Source organism: Pteropus medius, unplaced genomic scaffold (assembly GCF_902729225.1).
Source record: "Pteropus medius unplaced genomic scaffold, Ma_sr-lr_union100, whole genome shotgun sequence".
In the NCBI taxonomy this organism is placed as follows: Eukaryota; Metazoa; Chordata; class Mammalia; order Chiroptera; family Pteropodidae; genus Pteropus; species Pteropus medius.
Window position 1 is genome coordinate 3573051 of NW_024349800.1, and position 14013 is coordinate 3587063.

General features: G+C 49.6%; 1 protein-coding gene across 2 annotated transcripts in view; it reads left to right on the forward strand.

The window, feature by feature from the left end:
• The window catches only part of SLC6A11 (solute carrier family 6 member 11), a 123761-nt gene extending 110239 nt beyond the window's left edge, over nucleotides 1-13522 (forward strand). Inside the window, exons 10-15 of one of the 2 annotated variants that reach the window (XM_039886731.1) lie at nucleotides 2191-2328; nucleotides 5162-5264; nucleotides 6033-6133; nucleotides 6897-7067; nucleotides 11018-11216; nucleotides 13082-13522. In XM_039886731.1, coding sequence (XP_039742665.1) covers nucleotides 2191-2328; nucleotides 5162-5264; nucleotides 6033-6133; nucleotides 6897-7067; nucleotides 11018-11170 — 666 coding nt within the window. In that variant the 3' untranslated portion in view covers nucleotides 11171-11216; nucleotides 13082-13522. Of the gene's footprint in view, nucleotides 1-2190; nucleotides 2329-5161; nucleotides 5265-6032; nucleotides 6134-6896; nucleotides 7068-11017; nucleotides 11602-13081 lie in introns of those variants that run through there. The other variant, XM_039886732.1, reaches the window with a different exon arrangement.
• The last annotated feature ends 491 nt before the right edge of the window (nucleotides 13523-14013 follow it).

Genomic DNA, 14013 nt, shown 5'->3' on the forward strand with positions numbered 1-14013 from the left:
AAAGCCCATGGCCCTGCTATCAGACTGGGGTCTATTGGCAAAGTGCTGCCCCACACCCATGATGTTGTACAAGTCACTTAGCACCCAAGCCCAGTGGCCAGCATGTCTGTCAATCCAGCATGTGTGTCAACCCAGCCAGGTCCAATTTCTTCCCCTGGATGTTTTTTCAGAAACTGCTAAGCTGAGCTGCTGAAGCACCGGGTGTTTCTGCTGATAATCTTCCCTTCCATTGTCATTCATCATCTTCTCTTCTATTGTGGCTGATAATCTTCCCTTTCATTGTTGTGGTGGAGGCCTCAGGAGAGGTCTCAGTTTGTGTGTGACAGTGACATGCCTGCTTGGGCAGAAGAAGGTTGGGGGCGGGGAGCGGAGTCTCAGCTCTTGGAGTCCCTAGGCTGAGCCATCCAGCACTTGGGTTGAAATACTTTGTTTGCAAAGGGAGTTAAAGGTCTGGCGTGGAGGGCGGATGGCTACTCTGTTCACTCCCACGCATGCTTTGGTTGCTTTGTGCCTGGGCTGTGTCCTCAGCTTTTTGTCACAATAACCATGCAGGATGGGGGCTCCTTTTGTTATCCTCTTTTTGCAGATGAAGAAACTGAGGCTCAGAGATGCCGAGTAACTTGCAGGGAACTACACCCAGGTCTGTGTGCGTCTTAGTCCACATGCTCTGATGTTTCGTTAGGTTCTATCCTGGATGGGCACAGCCAGCCTTGCTGTAGAGGCAGGGCAGCCTGGAGGCTAGAAGCCTGGGCTTCGGAGTCAGACAGGGCTGAGTTTGAGTCCCAGGCCCACAACTCTTGCCAGCTGTGTGACTCTGGGCTAGTCACTTTCCTTCTCTGTGCTACAGTCCCTTTGCACAATAAGAGTGGAAACACTTTTCTTGATGAGGTAGAATGAATCAGAAAGGATTTGGGGCCAAGAAATGGCTCCAGGGATAGAGAGTGCCCCAAATGGTAACCCTGAAAAGAATCCTTTACTCTTCCCTCCTGGCAGTGCAGCTCATTGGTTAAAGCCCAGCCTTTGGAACGAGATTGCCTGGATCAAATCCAGGCTCTATCACCTAACACCTCTGTGATCTTGGCAAATTGCTTACACCCCTATGCTTCTACGTCTTCAGGTACAAAACAGGGATAATAATAGTATTCACCACATAGAAATTAAATAAATTAATATCTGTTAACTGCTTTAAACAGAGCCTGGCACACAACAAGCACCATGTGTTTGCCATTATTGTTGTTATTAATCACACATTTTCTGCGGTTCTCCTCTGTGCCACTGGAAATGAGTGTAGGGAGATAGATATAAGCAAGCATGGCCCCACAGGGTAAAGGTTGTGGCCTAGGCCTAAAGGAGAGGGAAGGACTTTTCTGCCCAAACTGAGGGCAAGGGGGAAGGTCAGGAACAGGTACATGCAGGAAATCTGGCCACAGTGCCAAGAGAGCCCAAGGAGGGGTGATTTGTATGTTGGAATAGTTGGGCCGGTTGAGTAGGAATGGAGCAGATCCCGCATACCTGGCCCTGTCTCAGCATGGCAGAATCCAGATGGTTAGTGGCTCACGCTCTGCCATCGGAACCTGCACAGTCTGCCCAGGCCCAGAGACTCACACGGTGGCAACACAGGGGTTGGATGCTGGCTCACTTCTGCTTGCCTCCACCTGGCAGAGCAAAAAGGCACCAGAAGCTAAGGGCAGGGGGCCATCACAGTCCTGGAGAAGGAACAAATCAAGTCCTGCCCATAGAGGCCGACCAGATCCTGCCCCACTCAGTGCTCAGGACTGCTGTCTTGCCTCCAAGGCAGGGGCTACATCTCATTTAAGTCATTAACCCCAGAACAGGGCCCAGCTTGTGGCAGGCAGCACGGTAGAGAAGAAGAACCAGCTTTAGAGTCAAGAGGTCCCGGTTCAGGTCCTGACTCTGCCACTTCTTTGCTGAGTAAACTTGGGCAGGTTACTTCGCCTCTCTGAGCCTCAGTGTTCTCATCTGTTACATGGGCATGCTGGAGCTCTGTAAGTGCTGGGCTTGTTATTCTCAGGCCCTCCGTCAGTGTGAGTGAGTGAGGGAATGAAGATAAGCCCAGTGGGAAGGGAGCTGAGTGAGGGTTTAGGCCTGCTGTGCTCGCCAGAGCCAGAGCCAGAGCCACTAAGGTTGCCTTTTTCTTGGGCTTTACATCATCATATCTACCATGTCCAGTTTGTGTGCGTGGAAAGCCTCGTGACTGCTGTGGTGGACATGTACCCCAAGGTCTTTCGGAGGGGCTATCGGCGGGAGCTGCTCATCCTGGCCCTGTCGGTCGTCTCCTATTTTCTGGGCCTCGTGATGTTAACAGAGGTGAGTGGTATGGACAGAGTAAGCAACGTGGACCGCACAGCACAGGGCCAAGTGCCTGGGCATTGGGTTAGGAAGGTCTGATGCCATATCTCACCTCTGAAATGGACTAGCTGTGTGAGCTTGGCCAGGTCTAGTACCTTCTCTGTGACTCAGTTTTTTCATCTTCCTAATGGGAAAGTATGAGAATCTCGTGAAAGTTCTCATTAAGCCCTTAGCAGAATGTCTTGCAAGTGTAATGCTCAGCTAAAGGTCACTGCTGGCATTATCAGAGGGGAATGAGGCTCACAGAGGGAAATGCTGGGTTTATCTGGTATTCTGGAGGCCTGGGCCACCCCTACCAGTAACTTTGGGCTGAAGGAGACAGTGTCACCTATGGGTACATCAGCTAGTCACTTTTATTGGCTTAAAGTTTAGAGCGGGCTTTTCTGGAACATCACTGAGAATAGACACATGCGATGATATTAGGCACTTTCAGGCACTGTGTTCTAGCTTCAGCCCTCCTGTATACCTATCTTCGTGTCCCCATTGGACCTGTGGGTGAGGAAGGATTCACCATGATCTGCATGAAATCATGTTTCTCTCCCCTCTTGCAGCCGTTCTGTCTAATACTTTCTCAAGCACTTTGGGAAGGTGACATTGGGTATCTTTCTCCCTACACTCAAAAAATTAATGTAAAAAGCAGAAAAAAAAATAACTGTTGCCTAGAGACAAGAGGTTTATAGGAAAGAAATGAGAACTCAGAATCAGTCAAAGCAGCTGCTGTGGTACTGGGGTTAGCCCATTGAACCTCCTCATTCTCTACTTCTCAGCCAAATGCCGCCGCCTCCCAGAAGCCCCCTCTGCTTTTCTTCCCCACAGCACTTTATTCCAATCAAGCTCAGCCCAGCCTCCTTCCCACTGTTACAATGACCCATCTGTTCACCTTCTTCTTTCGCCGGACCCTGAAGTCCACAGAGAGAACTTGCTTGGCTCTGTGCCCTTGAGGCCTGGCGCACAGTGGGCATTTGGTATATGGTGGCTGGTGTTATTACTGCTCCTAGTCATTGTCACATTAATGAGAGCGATAATCAGTGTTTGAGCAAATGAATGGTGCGGCACTTCCTATTTCCACCTCGCCTCTCCCCAGGCAGGGAAACCAGGGCTGTAGTGAGCAGGGCCTCATTAAGTGCTGATTAATTATGCAAAGTAGAGTCTTTTGTCACACACAAATTGGGGGGTTAACCTGAAGTGTTAAAGAGGCTGACAGGGACAGGGCTACAAGAACAGACGTTGGCATGGGCAGCACTGGCTTGGAGCAGGCAGGTGGAAGGCCCTAGTGGACTGCCAGCCCTGGGTGCCACCAGCTCAGAGAGCCCTCATGCCGACCCTCCACCTGAAGCCTTGGGTCTGACCAAGGGTGCCTCTCAGCCTCTGGGCCCAGCAAGGAGCCAACACTTGGCTGCTGAGACTGTGAACCAGCAAACGCTTGGGCTTTACATGCCAACCTTCTGGCTCCATGAAGGAATATCTGTGAGCAATCACACATTCAAATTGCCAAATGGGCCATGTCGTCCTCGGCCTTCACAGTAATTGCTGGCAGGATTTTCTCCCTCATTTATAGACATTTAAAGCTCAGCTCTAGGGAAAAACTAGGCCACAAATTTCTCATTTTCCACCAAGGCAGTGTAGTGGGTGGTTAAGGGCATGGGCTCTGCAGCCAGGACCACCTGGGTTTAGTTCTTAGCCCGGACACTGGCTAGTTAGATGACTTTCGGCAACTGTTCTCACTGCTCCATGCCTCGGTTTCTCCATATGAACGTTGGGGATAACAGTAGTGCCTGCCTTGTAATTGGACAGCTGAGTGCACACCTCCTGGGCCTCTCACTGAACTAAATCTCACGGATCTGTATATTATAGAGCTGTCATTCCTGCATCCCATAAAGATTGGCTGTGCACCTACTATATGCCAAGCCCTTGGCCAAAATGGGGACACAGCTGTGCACAAGCCAGTTAGAGTCCCTCCTCCATGGTCTTTCACTCCACAAGACTCAGTTTGCACTTAACAGGGACCTACTGCGAGCCAGGCCCTACAATGAGGGCTGGAGACACAAAGAAGACTGGTTTATGGGCCTCCCCAGCAGCAACTCAGCACTAACTGAGCAACTAAGAAGGAAACAGTTTATTAAAACTATGCGTTCATAAAATATGCTGTGGAGGCCCAAAGAAAGAATGAGGCTGTCGGGGAGGGCTGGAGGAGGTGGCATTTGAACTGCACTTTGGAGGAACTTACAAGTGAACAAGAAGAGCATGTATAGATGCAAAGTGGTGAGACTGTCCCACAGTCTGTCCAGGAGGGAGCACGTTGAGTGTGGCTGGTGAGAAGGGGAGATGAGGCCCAGTGGAGAGGGTGGCCCTGACAGGCAGGCTGAAGGAAGCCAGTGAGTAACATTAAACTGCAGAGTTACGTGGTTGGATTTGCACATTAGAAAGGTCCCTGTGAAAGCCAGTGCGCAGAGGATCAGGGTGAGGTGGAGGGAAGGAGGCCAGTGGGGAGGCTGTTGGAGTTATCCAGGATAGGTGCTGAGGCTGCTCAACCTCCACCTCTGGTTTTCTGTGTCATTTCTGGCACGTGAGAGCAAAAAGAAGACTGACCTTTACCCAGGGGATGGTTTCTTAGGAGTGCCCAGGTACAGAGGGCATTAGGGACAAGCAGTCTGCCCTGGTGGAAATGACTCCTGGCTGATGGTAGGCACAGGGCAGCACAGAGGGCCCTTTCCAAAGCCAGCTGGCTAACCATGCTTCTTCATGTATCTGTCCATCCCTCTATCCATGTGTCTGTCCTCCCGCCCCACAGGGCGGCATGTACATCTTCCAACTCTTTGACTCCTATGCCGCCAGTGGGATGTGCCTTCTTTTCGTGGCCATCTTTGAGTGCATCTGCATCGGCTGGGTGTACGGTGAGTAGAAGCCAAGCCTGTCCACACTGCAGTGGCCTGTATCAGGGCCCCAAACATGGGTGCCCTGGGCAGGATTGGGCTCAAGTTCTCTGTGGCCTTTCTCCATCGGTGTCAACCTCATCCTCCTTCCTCTCAGAGACTCTTTGAGCCAGTCCTTCTGCCCCTGAAACTCAGTTTTTCCATTTGTAAAATGGGGTCATCGTCACCACGTCTCCAAGTAGGAGATAATTTAGGGAAAGCAGCCAGCAGAGTAACTGGTCCTCAGATAACACCTGCCTTCTGGTCCTCCTATTTCCCCAACGAATCGAGTTCCATAAGGGTTGCTGGGTTCGATGATGTTGGATATTCCCACGGTGAACTTGGCTCAGAAATAGACACCCCTGCAGGCTACTCTGCTCATTAGCAGCCCAGCCAGGCTCTGGCCTTCAGAGCCCTGATCCTCACCTCCATGCAAGTCAGCCAGCCCCTTGCCCCCTGCATTTCAAGGGACCACCTTCCACCTTTCTCCCACAAACTCCAGTATTCCCTGGGCCTCACTATCCAAGGTCTAGAAGGGTCTTCCCAAGATCAACCAGAATCCCTCTTCCTGCAGTTTACTCTCAAACCTTACATAGGTATAACTCATGGTAGTTTTAAACAGTAGTGAATAAGGTCCCTGCCACAATTTGTCTGTGTCCAGCCAGGGAAAGCAGGTTCTCATAGCCTTCCCTCTGATTCTTGTACAAAATTCTCTGGGGTATGTGTGCCTGTCTGTTTTATCCTGGACAGGAAGCAACCGCTTCTATGATAACATTGAAGACATGATTGGCTACCGGCCATTGTCGCTCATTAAATGGTGCTGGAAGGTTGTGACCCCCGGAATCTGTGCGGTAAGGGCCCACCCCCCCCACACACTTTTCTATTGCAGAGCCCCAGCCCTGGCAGAGCTGGAACTGAGGAGTTGGCTTCTGCCTGAGTGACCTTCTGTGCACTCAGAAAGTCCGAAGCACCTGATTCCTTCCTAAGTTGGAGTTGTGGGGACAGTCTCTGGGCTTGGCAAGGGAGGGGACCCCCTGAGATCCCTGCTCTGCCACTAGCTTGCTGTATGACCATAAGCAAGTCACTACCCTCTTGGAGTCTCAGATTCTATACCTGCAAACTGGCCGTGGACCACGTGAGAGACAACATTTGGCTTTGTTGTTAACTGCAAAAGCAGCAGAACTGAGGGTAAAGTTAGGGCTCATGCTGTGCCCTGTGACCAGACCACAGAGAGGCCTTTGTGAGTAGGTATTTAATAAAAAAACAGCCCACCGCTGTTCACTCAGTTCTTGGCAAGGCAAATATCTCAGAGTATCTTCATAAACCATCATAGTTCTGAAAGGCAATTTTGAAACCAGCCCCAAGAAATAGCCAGGGAAAAAATAAAACTTCCTGACTGGGCAGAAGCAGAGGCTAAGGCTCCTGGGGTGTAGAGAGGTCCTGGGAACTGGGGATGGGGGTCCATTCCCTGTGTGTCTGATTCCAGTGGGATATACCTCAGACTCACCATAGATCCAGGCAGAGCCTTCTCTGAGGCTGTCACATGGGGTCAACCCTTACCCCTGCTTGCCTCCTGCATGCAGGCCCCAGGGACCTCTCCCCATCTCTCTACAGGGCATTTTCATCTTCTTCCTGGTCAAGTACAAGCCTCTCAAGTACAACAACATCTACACTTACCCCGCCTGGGGCTATGGCATCGGCTGGCTCATGGCCCTGTCCTCTATGCTCTGCATCCCCCTCTGGATCTTCATCAAGGTGTGGAAGACAGAGGGGAAACTGCTGGAGGTGAGACAGCGGGGAGGAGGGGTCAGCAAGGACAGCCTCAAAGGGCCCAAGGACAGGGTGGGGCTTGGCTCTGCCTCAGCTGGGCCGATGATCGAGGCTGAGTTCATGAGCGCTTCTCTGAGTCTCAGCTTCTCATCTAGGCAGTGGGTGTGATGAGAACTGGCCCGCACGTCTCTTCCTGGGCAGCCGTGACCGGCCCTTCCCTGGCAGATGTTCATCATGACCACTATGTAGAAGCATCTCTGTGAGGCCTCAGGGTTGACCCTGTTTCTCTGAGCTCAGCCACAGTTTCCTCATTTGTAAAAGGGGGACAAGCAGCAGATTCTAACTTACAGAGGTTTTTGTGAGGACTCACTCAGTTCCTGTAGGGAAAGCACTTAGACCAAGACCTGGAAGAGAAAATGACCGAGCGTTAGCTCTTACTGTTCTGTTAATGCATTAAGGACCCCATTCCCAGGGCACAGGGAGAGAATCTGACCTATTCTGTATCATCATCCTGCTGGGCTCTGAACATGCTATATCTCCTTTAGTCCTCAGAGTAAACCAGGGTGCTGGCATCATTTTCTACATTTAATAAGTAGAGAAACTGATGCTCAGAGAAATTGTCATGCAACCAAAAATTATCATCACACAGCCAAAAATTAGCAAACCAGATTTTTATTGAGATACGTTATATTAGTTTCAGGTACACAACATAATGATTCAATGTTTGTATCTATTGTGAAATGATCACTGCTGTAAGTCTAGTTAACATCTGTCATCATACATAGTTATAAATTTTCTTTCTTGTGATGATAACTTTTAAGATTTATTCTCTTGCCAAGTTTTAAATATGCTATACAGTATTATTTAACCATAGTCTCCATTGCTGTACATTATATCCCCATGACTTAATGTCTTTTGAACCCCTTCACCCATTTTGCCAACCCCTCCCCCAATCTGTCCTCTCTGTGTATGAGCTTATATTGTTTTGTTTAGATTCCACATATAAGTGAAATCCTATGGTATTTGTCTTTCTCTGTCTGATTTATCTCACTTAGCATAATGCCCTCAAGGTCCATCCATGTTGTCACAAATGGCAAGATTTCCTGGTTTGTGGCTGTGTAATATTCCTGTGTGTGTGTGTGTGTGTGTGTGTGTGTGTGTGTGTGTGTGTGACATTTTCTTTATCCATCGATGGACACTTAAGTTACTTAGGTTACTTCCATATCTTAGCTATTGTAAATAATGCTGTGATGAACATGGGGGTACAGATCTTTTCCAGTTATTATATTTCTCTTATTCAGATAAATACTCAGAAGTGGAATTGCTGGATCATATGGTAGTTCTATTTTTAATTTTTTTGAGGAAACTCCATGCTGTTTTCCATAGTAGAAACCAAATTTTTAAAAACAATTTTATTGAAGTATGTTTTATATGTGATAAATTTTCCCATTTGGGTATACAGTTCGGCATAGTGCAATTATCACCATAAATCAGTTTTAGAACATTTTCATCACCCTAGTAAGATCCCTCGTGCCCATTCACACAGTAAACTCTGTTTCCACCCCCAGACAACATGAATCTCCTTTCTGTCTCCACGGATTTGCCTTTTCTGGACACTTCCCCTCAGTGGAATGGTACAGTATATGGTCTCTTGGTGGCAGACTGAATTATGATCCAAGCCATCTTATTCCAGAGCACTCTCTATTTAGTCTCCTTTCCCACCTGTCCATGGATCAGATGGTTTGAGTCAGTTTCTCGCTCATTTAGCAAACTGTTTGCAGTGTGCCAGACGCTATTCTAAGCCATTTACAAACACCGAACCATTTAATCCTCATAAGAGCAATCCTTTGAGGTAGAGGCTCTTATTGTCCTCATTTCACAGATGAGGAAGCCGAAGCACAGAGAAGTGAAACAGCTTGCCCAAGGGCACACAGCCTCTAAGTGGTGAGCAGAGACCTGGAGTCTGTGCTCTTGTCCCCTGAGCTTTACTGCCTCATGTCACTGCCATACTCCATTGTGAGGCCCTGTCTTTGCCCCAGTGCCACACCCCAAGGATCTCAGGGGTTGACCTTGGTCTCCCAGGACAAGGTCAGAGGGAGAGAGGGGTGGGTGTATGTGTGCAGACATCCAAATGCAATTGCCCACTCAGAGTCAGCTTCACTTAGCCTGTCTGCCTGCTGAGAGGCCTGGGCTCCAGAAAAAGTGTGCATCCAGGTAGAAGGAGCAAGCCTGTTCATGTCCCCAGTAAGTCAGGCTCCTTGCCTTCTGCAGGGAATGTAGGTCAAAGGCAGTTGGTTAATTCTGATTTGGAACCAAACAGGTTCAGAAGAAAGTAGTCCTGTAACCCTAAGGCCTTGGCCACTGCGACCCCTGCCCAAACTTCCAGTGGCCTTTTGGTATTGCCCTCCTGGCAGGTCCTCCAGAGCATCTTTCAGGCCTGCTGTGGGTGGGGGGCGTGAGGGAAAGGAGGGAGGAAGGGGAGGCTACTTTGCCGAGTTCCCTCCATCTTCCTAAGCTCACACACCTGCCTGCACAGAGATCAGGGCTTGTTAAAAGACAGCAAAGTCTTTGAAGGTAGTTAGACCTGGCCTTTAGGCCTTCCTTACTGAGAGAACCTGTGTCTGTTAGTCCACCTCCTTCCATTCCCAGAAGGTTCTCCCAACTGACAGGAAGGATCTGGATGGAGAAATGGGGTTAATGGTACTTACCTCAGAGAATTGCTGCGAGGATAGATATCCTGTGCTAATCTGTGGCTAGGCCAACTAATCTGAGCTTCATGATAATCCTGGAAGCCAGGTACCATTGTTATCCCTCTTTGACACATGAGGAAACTGAGGCACAGAGAGGTTAAGTTTCCTGCCCCAGTTAAATGGTAGACCTGGGTTCAAAACGAGGCACCTGGCTCCCGAGCTCATGCTTTTAACCCCTGTCATGTGTCAAGTGTTCAGCATGGGCAAGACTGCCTGTTAATCCCACCTGGGCACTGTAGGTTCGGCCTCTTAAGCCTGGCAAGATCCGAAAGCGAAGATAGAACCTTGATCATGAAAAATCATCCACACAAAAGTCTTCCCAGTCTTACTAGGGAAAGGGTTTTTGCCCGAAAGGACCTTCCAAATCTTGGCCCACTGTCTTATCCCAAGGGAACCTGTGGGACACACAGGAAGCTGAGATGTGAAACCCCAAGGCAGGGCTATGGCAGCAGGGGTGTCAGGAATCTACTCATGGCCTCTGCTTCCTCATCAGTACAGTGGGGACAGTAGCCATCTCATCAGGCCCAGCCCAGTGCCTGCTACTTTGCAAGGTGGCATGAAGCTGCGGCTGTGAGCATTGGCATTAGTGTTAGTGTTTGCACCTTTGAGTCGTAGCCCAAGGAGCACAAGGCACACCCATGTTCTTCTGGGTGGTGGCAGCATACTGAAATCCCTTTTGTGGGAAATCTTTCAATTTATCCAGCAGTCATATAAACAGCCCTAGAGGTGCCTTAGCCCACCCTCACAATAGCCCTTTCAGCAGGTACTATTCTCCCATTTCACAGATGAGAATAGAGCTCACAGAGGTTAGATGAGTTGCCCCACACAGCTGGTGAGTGGCCACAAAGCGATTCAGACCCAGCTGCTCTGTCTCTACCAAAGGGAAGGCGTAAAGCCGTTGGCCCTGATTATAGCTCTCTCATCTTGGTCACCTGCAGTAGGCCAGGTACAGGCAAGCACTTCCAGACGTCCTAACTCCTCACCAAATACCGGGAATGGGCATCTGTTGTCCCCATTTTCCAGAGGCAGAAACTGAGACCCAGAGCTCAAGTCATCACCCAGGACAAAGTTCTGAGTGGCAGAGCTGGGGCCCAGATCTCGGTCTGATAACTCCATGGCCCCGCTGTGCCCACTGTGAGGCTGGGAGAGGCCGAGGCAGGCCCCAGGACCCCAGCAGCCACTCTCAGACAGCTCTTCTCCTTTCCACCCACCTAGAAAATCCGGAAGTTGACGATCCCCAGTGCCGACCTGAAAATGCGGGGCAAGCTTGGGGCAGGCCCACGGACGGTGATGATTAATGACTGTGACGCCAAACTCAAGGGCGATGGGACCATTGCAGCCATCACAGAGAAGGAGACGCACTTCTGAGTGTCCACCTGCCACGTTGGATGCGTCAGCTTCCTTCTCCTCCCCCGTGTGTATAAATGAATACCTGAAACACAGTACTTCACCTAATGATAGAGGCTTGCTCATTTTGCACAGGACTTATTAACAAGTTAATTCTAAGGTGGTCGTGTACACTCTGGTTTAAAGTCACATTCCCCTCCTCACCCCCAATTATCATGTAACTTTATGAAGAGATAATACTGTACGTGGACTAGCAGAGTCTTTTTGTGCTAGACTGTTTTAACCACTCTTTTCTAGGGGTTAGGAAGAAATGTATCATATGGTCAAACTTTTATACTTGGGCTGTGGGCAGGCGGAGTGGGAGCGATGCCTGCCCTCCTCTGTCAGCCTTTTAATCAACTAGTCTATGTCCCATGTTTGTCCCTGAGCATTGCAGCCGCCCCTCTTTCACGTACCTGGAGTGGGGTGGGGCTTTTTTTTTTCCAAATGCTCCCTTTCCCATTCTCAACCTCTCAGCTAGGGGTTTGCAGACTATGTCAGAACAGAAAAAGTCCCACCAGACTCGGGACTGCTGAGTTGCAGGCACCCGTCTGCCCAGATCACACTAAGTGACCTCGGGTACTCCCACTCCCTGGCTGTCAGTTTCCCCATCTCCCGAATGGGAACGACTGGATCAAGTAACTTCGAGGTGCTTTCCAGTCTGGCCACATCTTTTGGAGGTTCTTGTTGCGTGCCTCGCTGGCTTGCAGACCTGTTGTTCATCTTGGGTTCTTCTTAAGATTCATAGTCAGTTATCCCTCTCTCCACCCTCCGCCTGCTTCTTTTCAATCAAGTTTATCATGGAAACAATGTGGTGGTAATGTGTGTTTTCCCCAAAACTCTAGTTTGATTTCTTCCCTGAACAGTGCGTTCTCTGGAGACCAGCCAGGTCCTGGCCCCCACGACAGGCTCCTGCTCTGTCTGCTCTCACCCTCGGCTCTGCCTCTCCATCCTCAGCGGGGCTGGCTGGAGTTGCCTGAGCTCTGGTTTGTGGACTTAGGAAGCAGCCTCTATTCTGCTTGTGGCTGTTTGTTTTGCCACTGTCCCAGCTGGGATCTGCATTGTAGGGCCTTCCACCAGCCTCCCAGGGGAAGGAGCTACAGGTGGGCCCGGAGCCTAGTTTTGTACCCCAATCCCTCTTTATCTCCCTGCCACGTCTTCTCCTTGTGGTTGGTCCAGGCCCTCCTCTCTCCCCCACCATCCTGATACCTCTCAATCCTCTCCTATTTTTCCTGACACCAGCAGAACCTTCGAACCTTTGCAGAGGCTTCTTCCCTACCCATTTTTGGGGTGCCATCCTACCTGTGTCTCCCACCAGAGGGCTGAGAACCCTCAGCACTTACTGAAAGGGAGACCTGGGCTCCCTGGTCCTCCTCAGTGCAGGCCTGGTAGGGTGGGCTGGCACTCCAGACCTCTCTGGCTGATCTCTTTCTTCTTTAATTGGATTTGATGTCAAACCTCTGCCTTGGATTTATTTGGGGACAGGAAAGGTTTATTCTTTATCCTGAGTTATTTGGGGACAGGAAAGGTTTATTCTTTATCCTTTTCCTTCATGTTCCCAATTTTATTTAGTGGAAATACAAGCTTTCTCCAAACTTGGGCTTTAGTCTCCTGTAATGAACCTGTGTGTTTGATTCACCCAAAAGTTCCCAAACTCCCGCTTCTCTGCTCTAGGCAGTCCTCATCTGGAACCCGAGTTTGCTGGGAGGGATGTCCAATGCCCCCAGGCAGGTTGGGATGCCTGGTTCTGAGCCCTTTGGCACACACAGCCCAGGCCTCCCCGGCCTCTCCCTGAGCTGTTTGATCCGGTGGACCCAGGAAATAGACCCAGGAAGATTGGGGCTTGTTTGAGCCCCAGCTCGTTCCCATCCTCATCTGCTCTTCTTCCAACAGGTCCCGGGGAAGGCGTCTCCCCACTGCTGCTGCTGCTACTGGTTCTCCCCCACAGCTCTCACAGATGCACAGCCCCGCAGCCTTCTGGGACACACTGCATTGTACATACATGTGACACTTAACATTTCACTCACTTAACACTACTAATGGGGCCGGGCAGAGGGAGGGCCTTTGTTTTTGTAATTTCCTACTAGTATTTGGGTAACTTTGGGGGGTGGGGAGGGAAATGTGGGGGCGGGGAAACATCATTGTGGTGACTTTTTTGATATTCATTAGAAACAATACATCCTTTCTGAGATATTTACAGTATTATTAAAATGAAAAAGGTTGTACTGTTTTGCATAATGAATGTTTTTATTGGGTATTCAAAGGGCACATGATTGTCTGCTTACTCATTTTTAAAAATTAAAGGAATGAACGAACTATATGTGGCTGTTCCCAACAGAGTGGTCTTCATTGGGTTTTTCTTCCTGTTTTTTTATTATCTCCGTATTATTCCAGCAAAAGCATCTTTGTTCCATATCTGGAGGTTGCAGTCTCAACTCGGGATTACAAATCAGAAACTCAGGGGTGTTTCAGGAGCCCACACTCCCTTTCGTGTATTTGCCATGCATTGAATGTCTACTGTGTGCTAGGCACTGTACAAGTTATCTCTTTAATTTACACAACAACCTCATAAAATAGGCACTCCCCCCCCTTTATTTACTACTTACCCCCACTTTACATATAGGGGAAATTGAGGCACAGAGAAGTCAAGCCACGTGCCCAGTATCACGCAGCTAGTAAACAGCAGGACTGGAAAAAGAAGTCAGGTCTGTCTGACCTCAAAGCCCAGTCTCTTAATCACTATGCCTACTGTGTCTCCTGCTCCAAGGCCCCAAAGAAAGCAATAGTCACCTCACAATGGTGACAGTAGCTGCCACAAAGCTCAT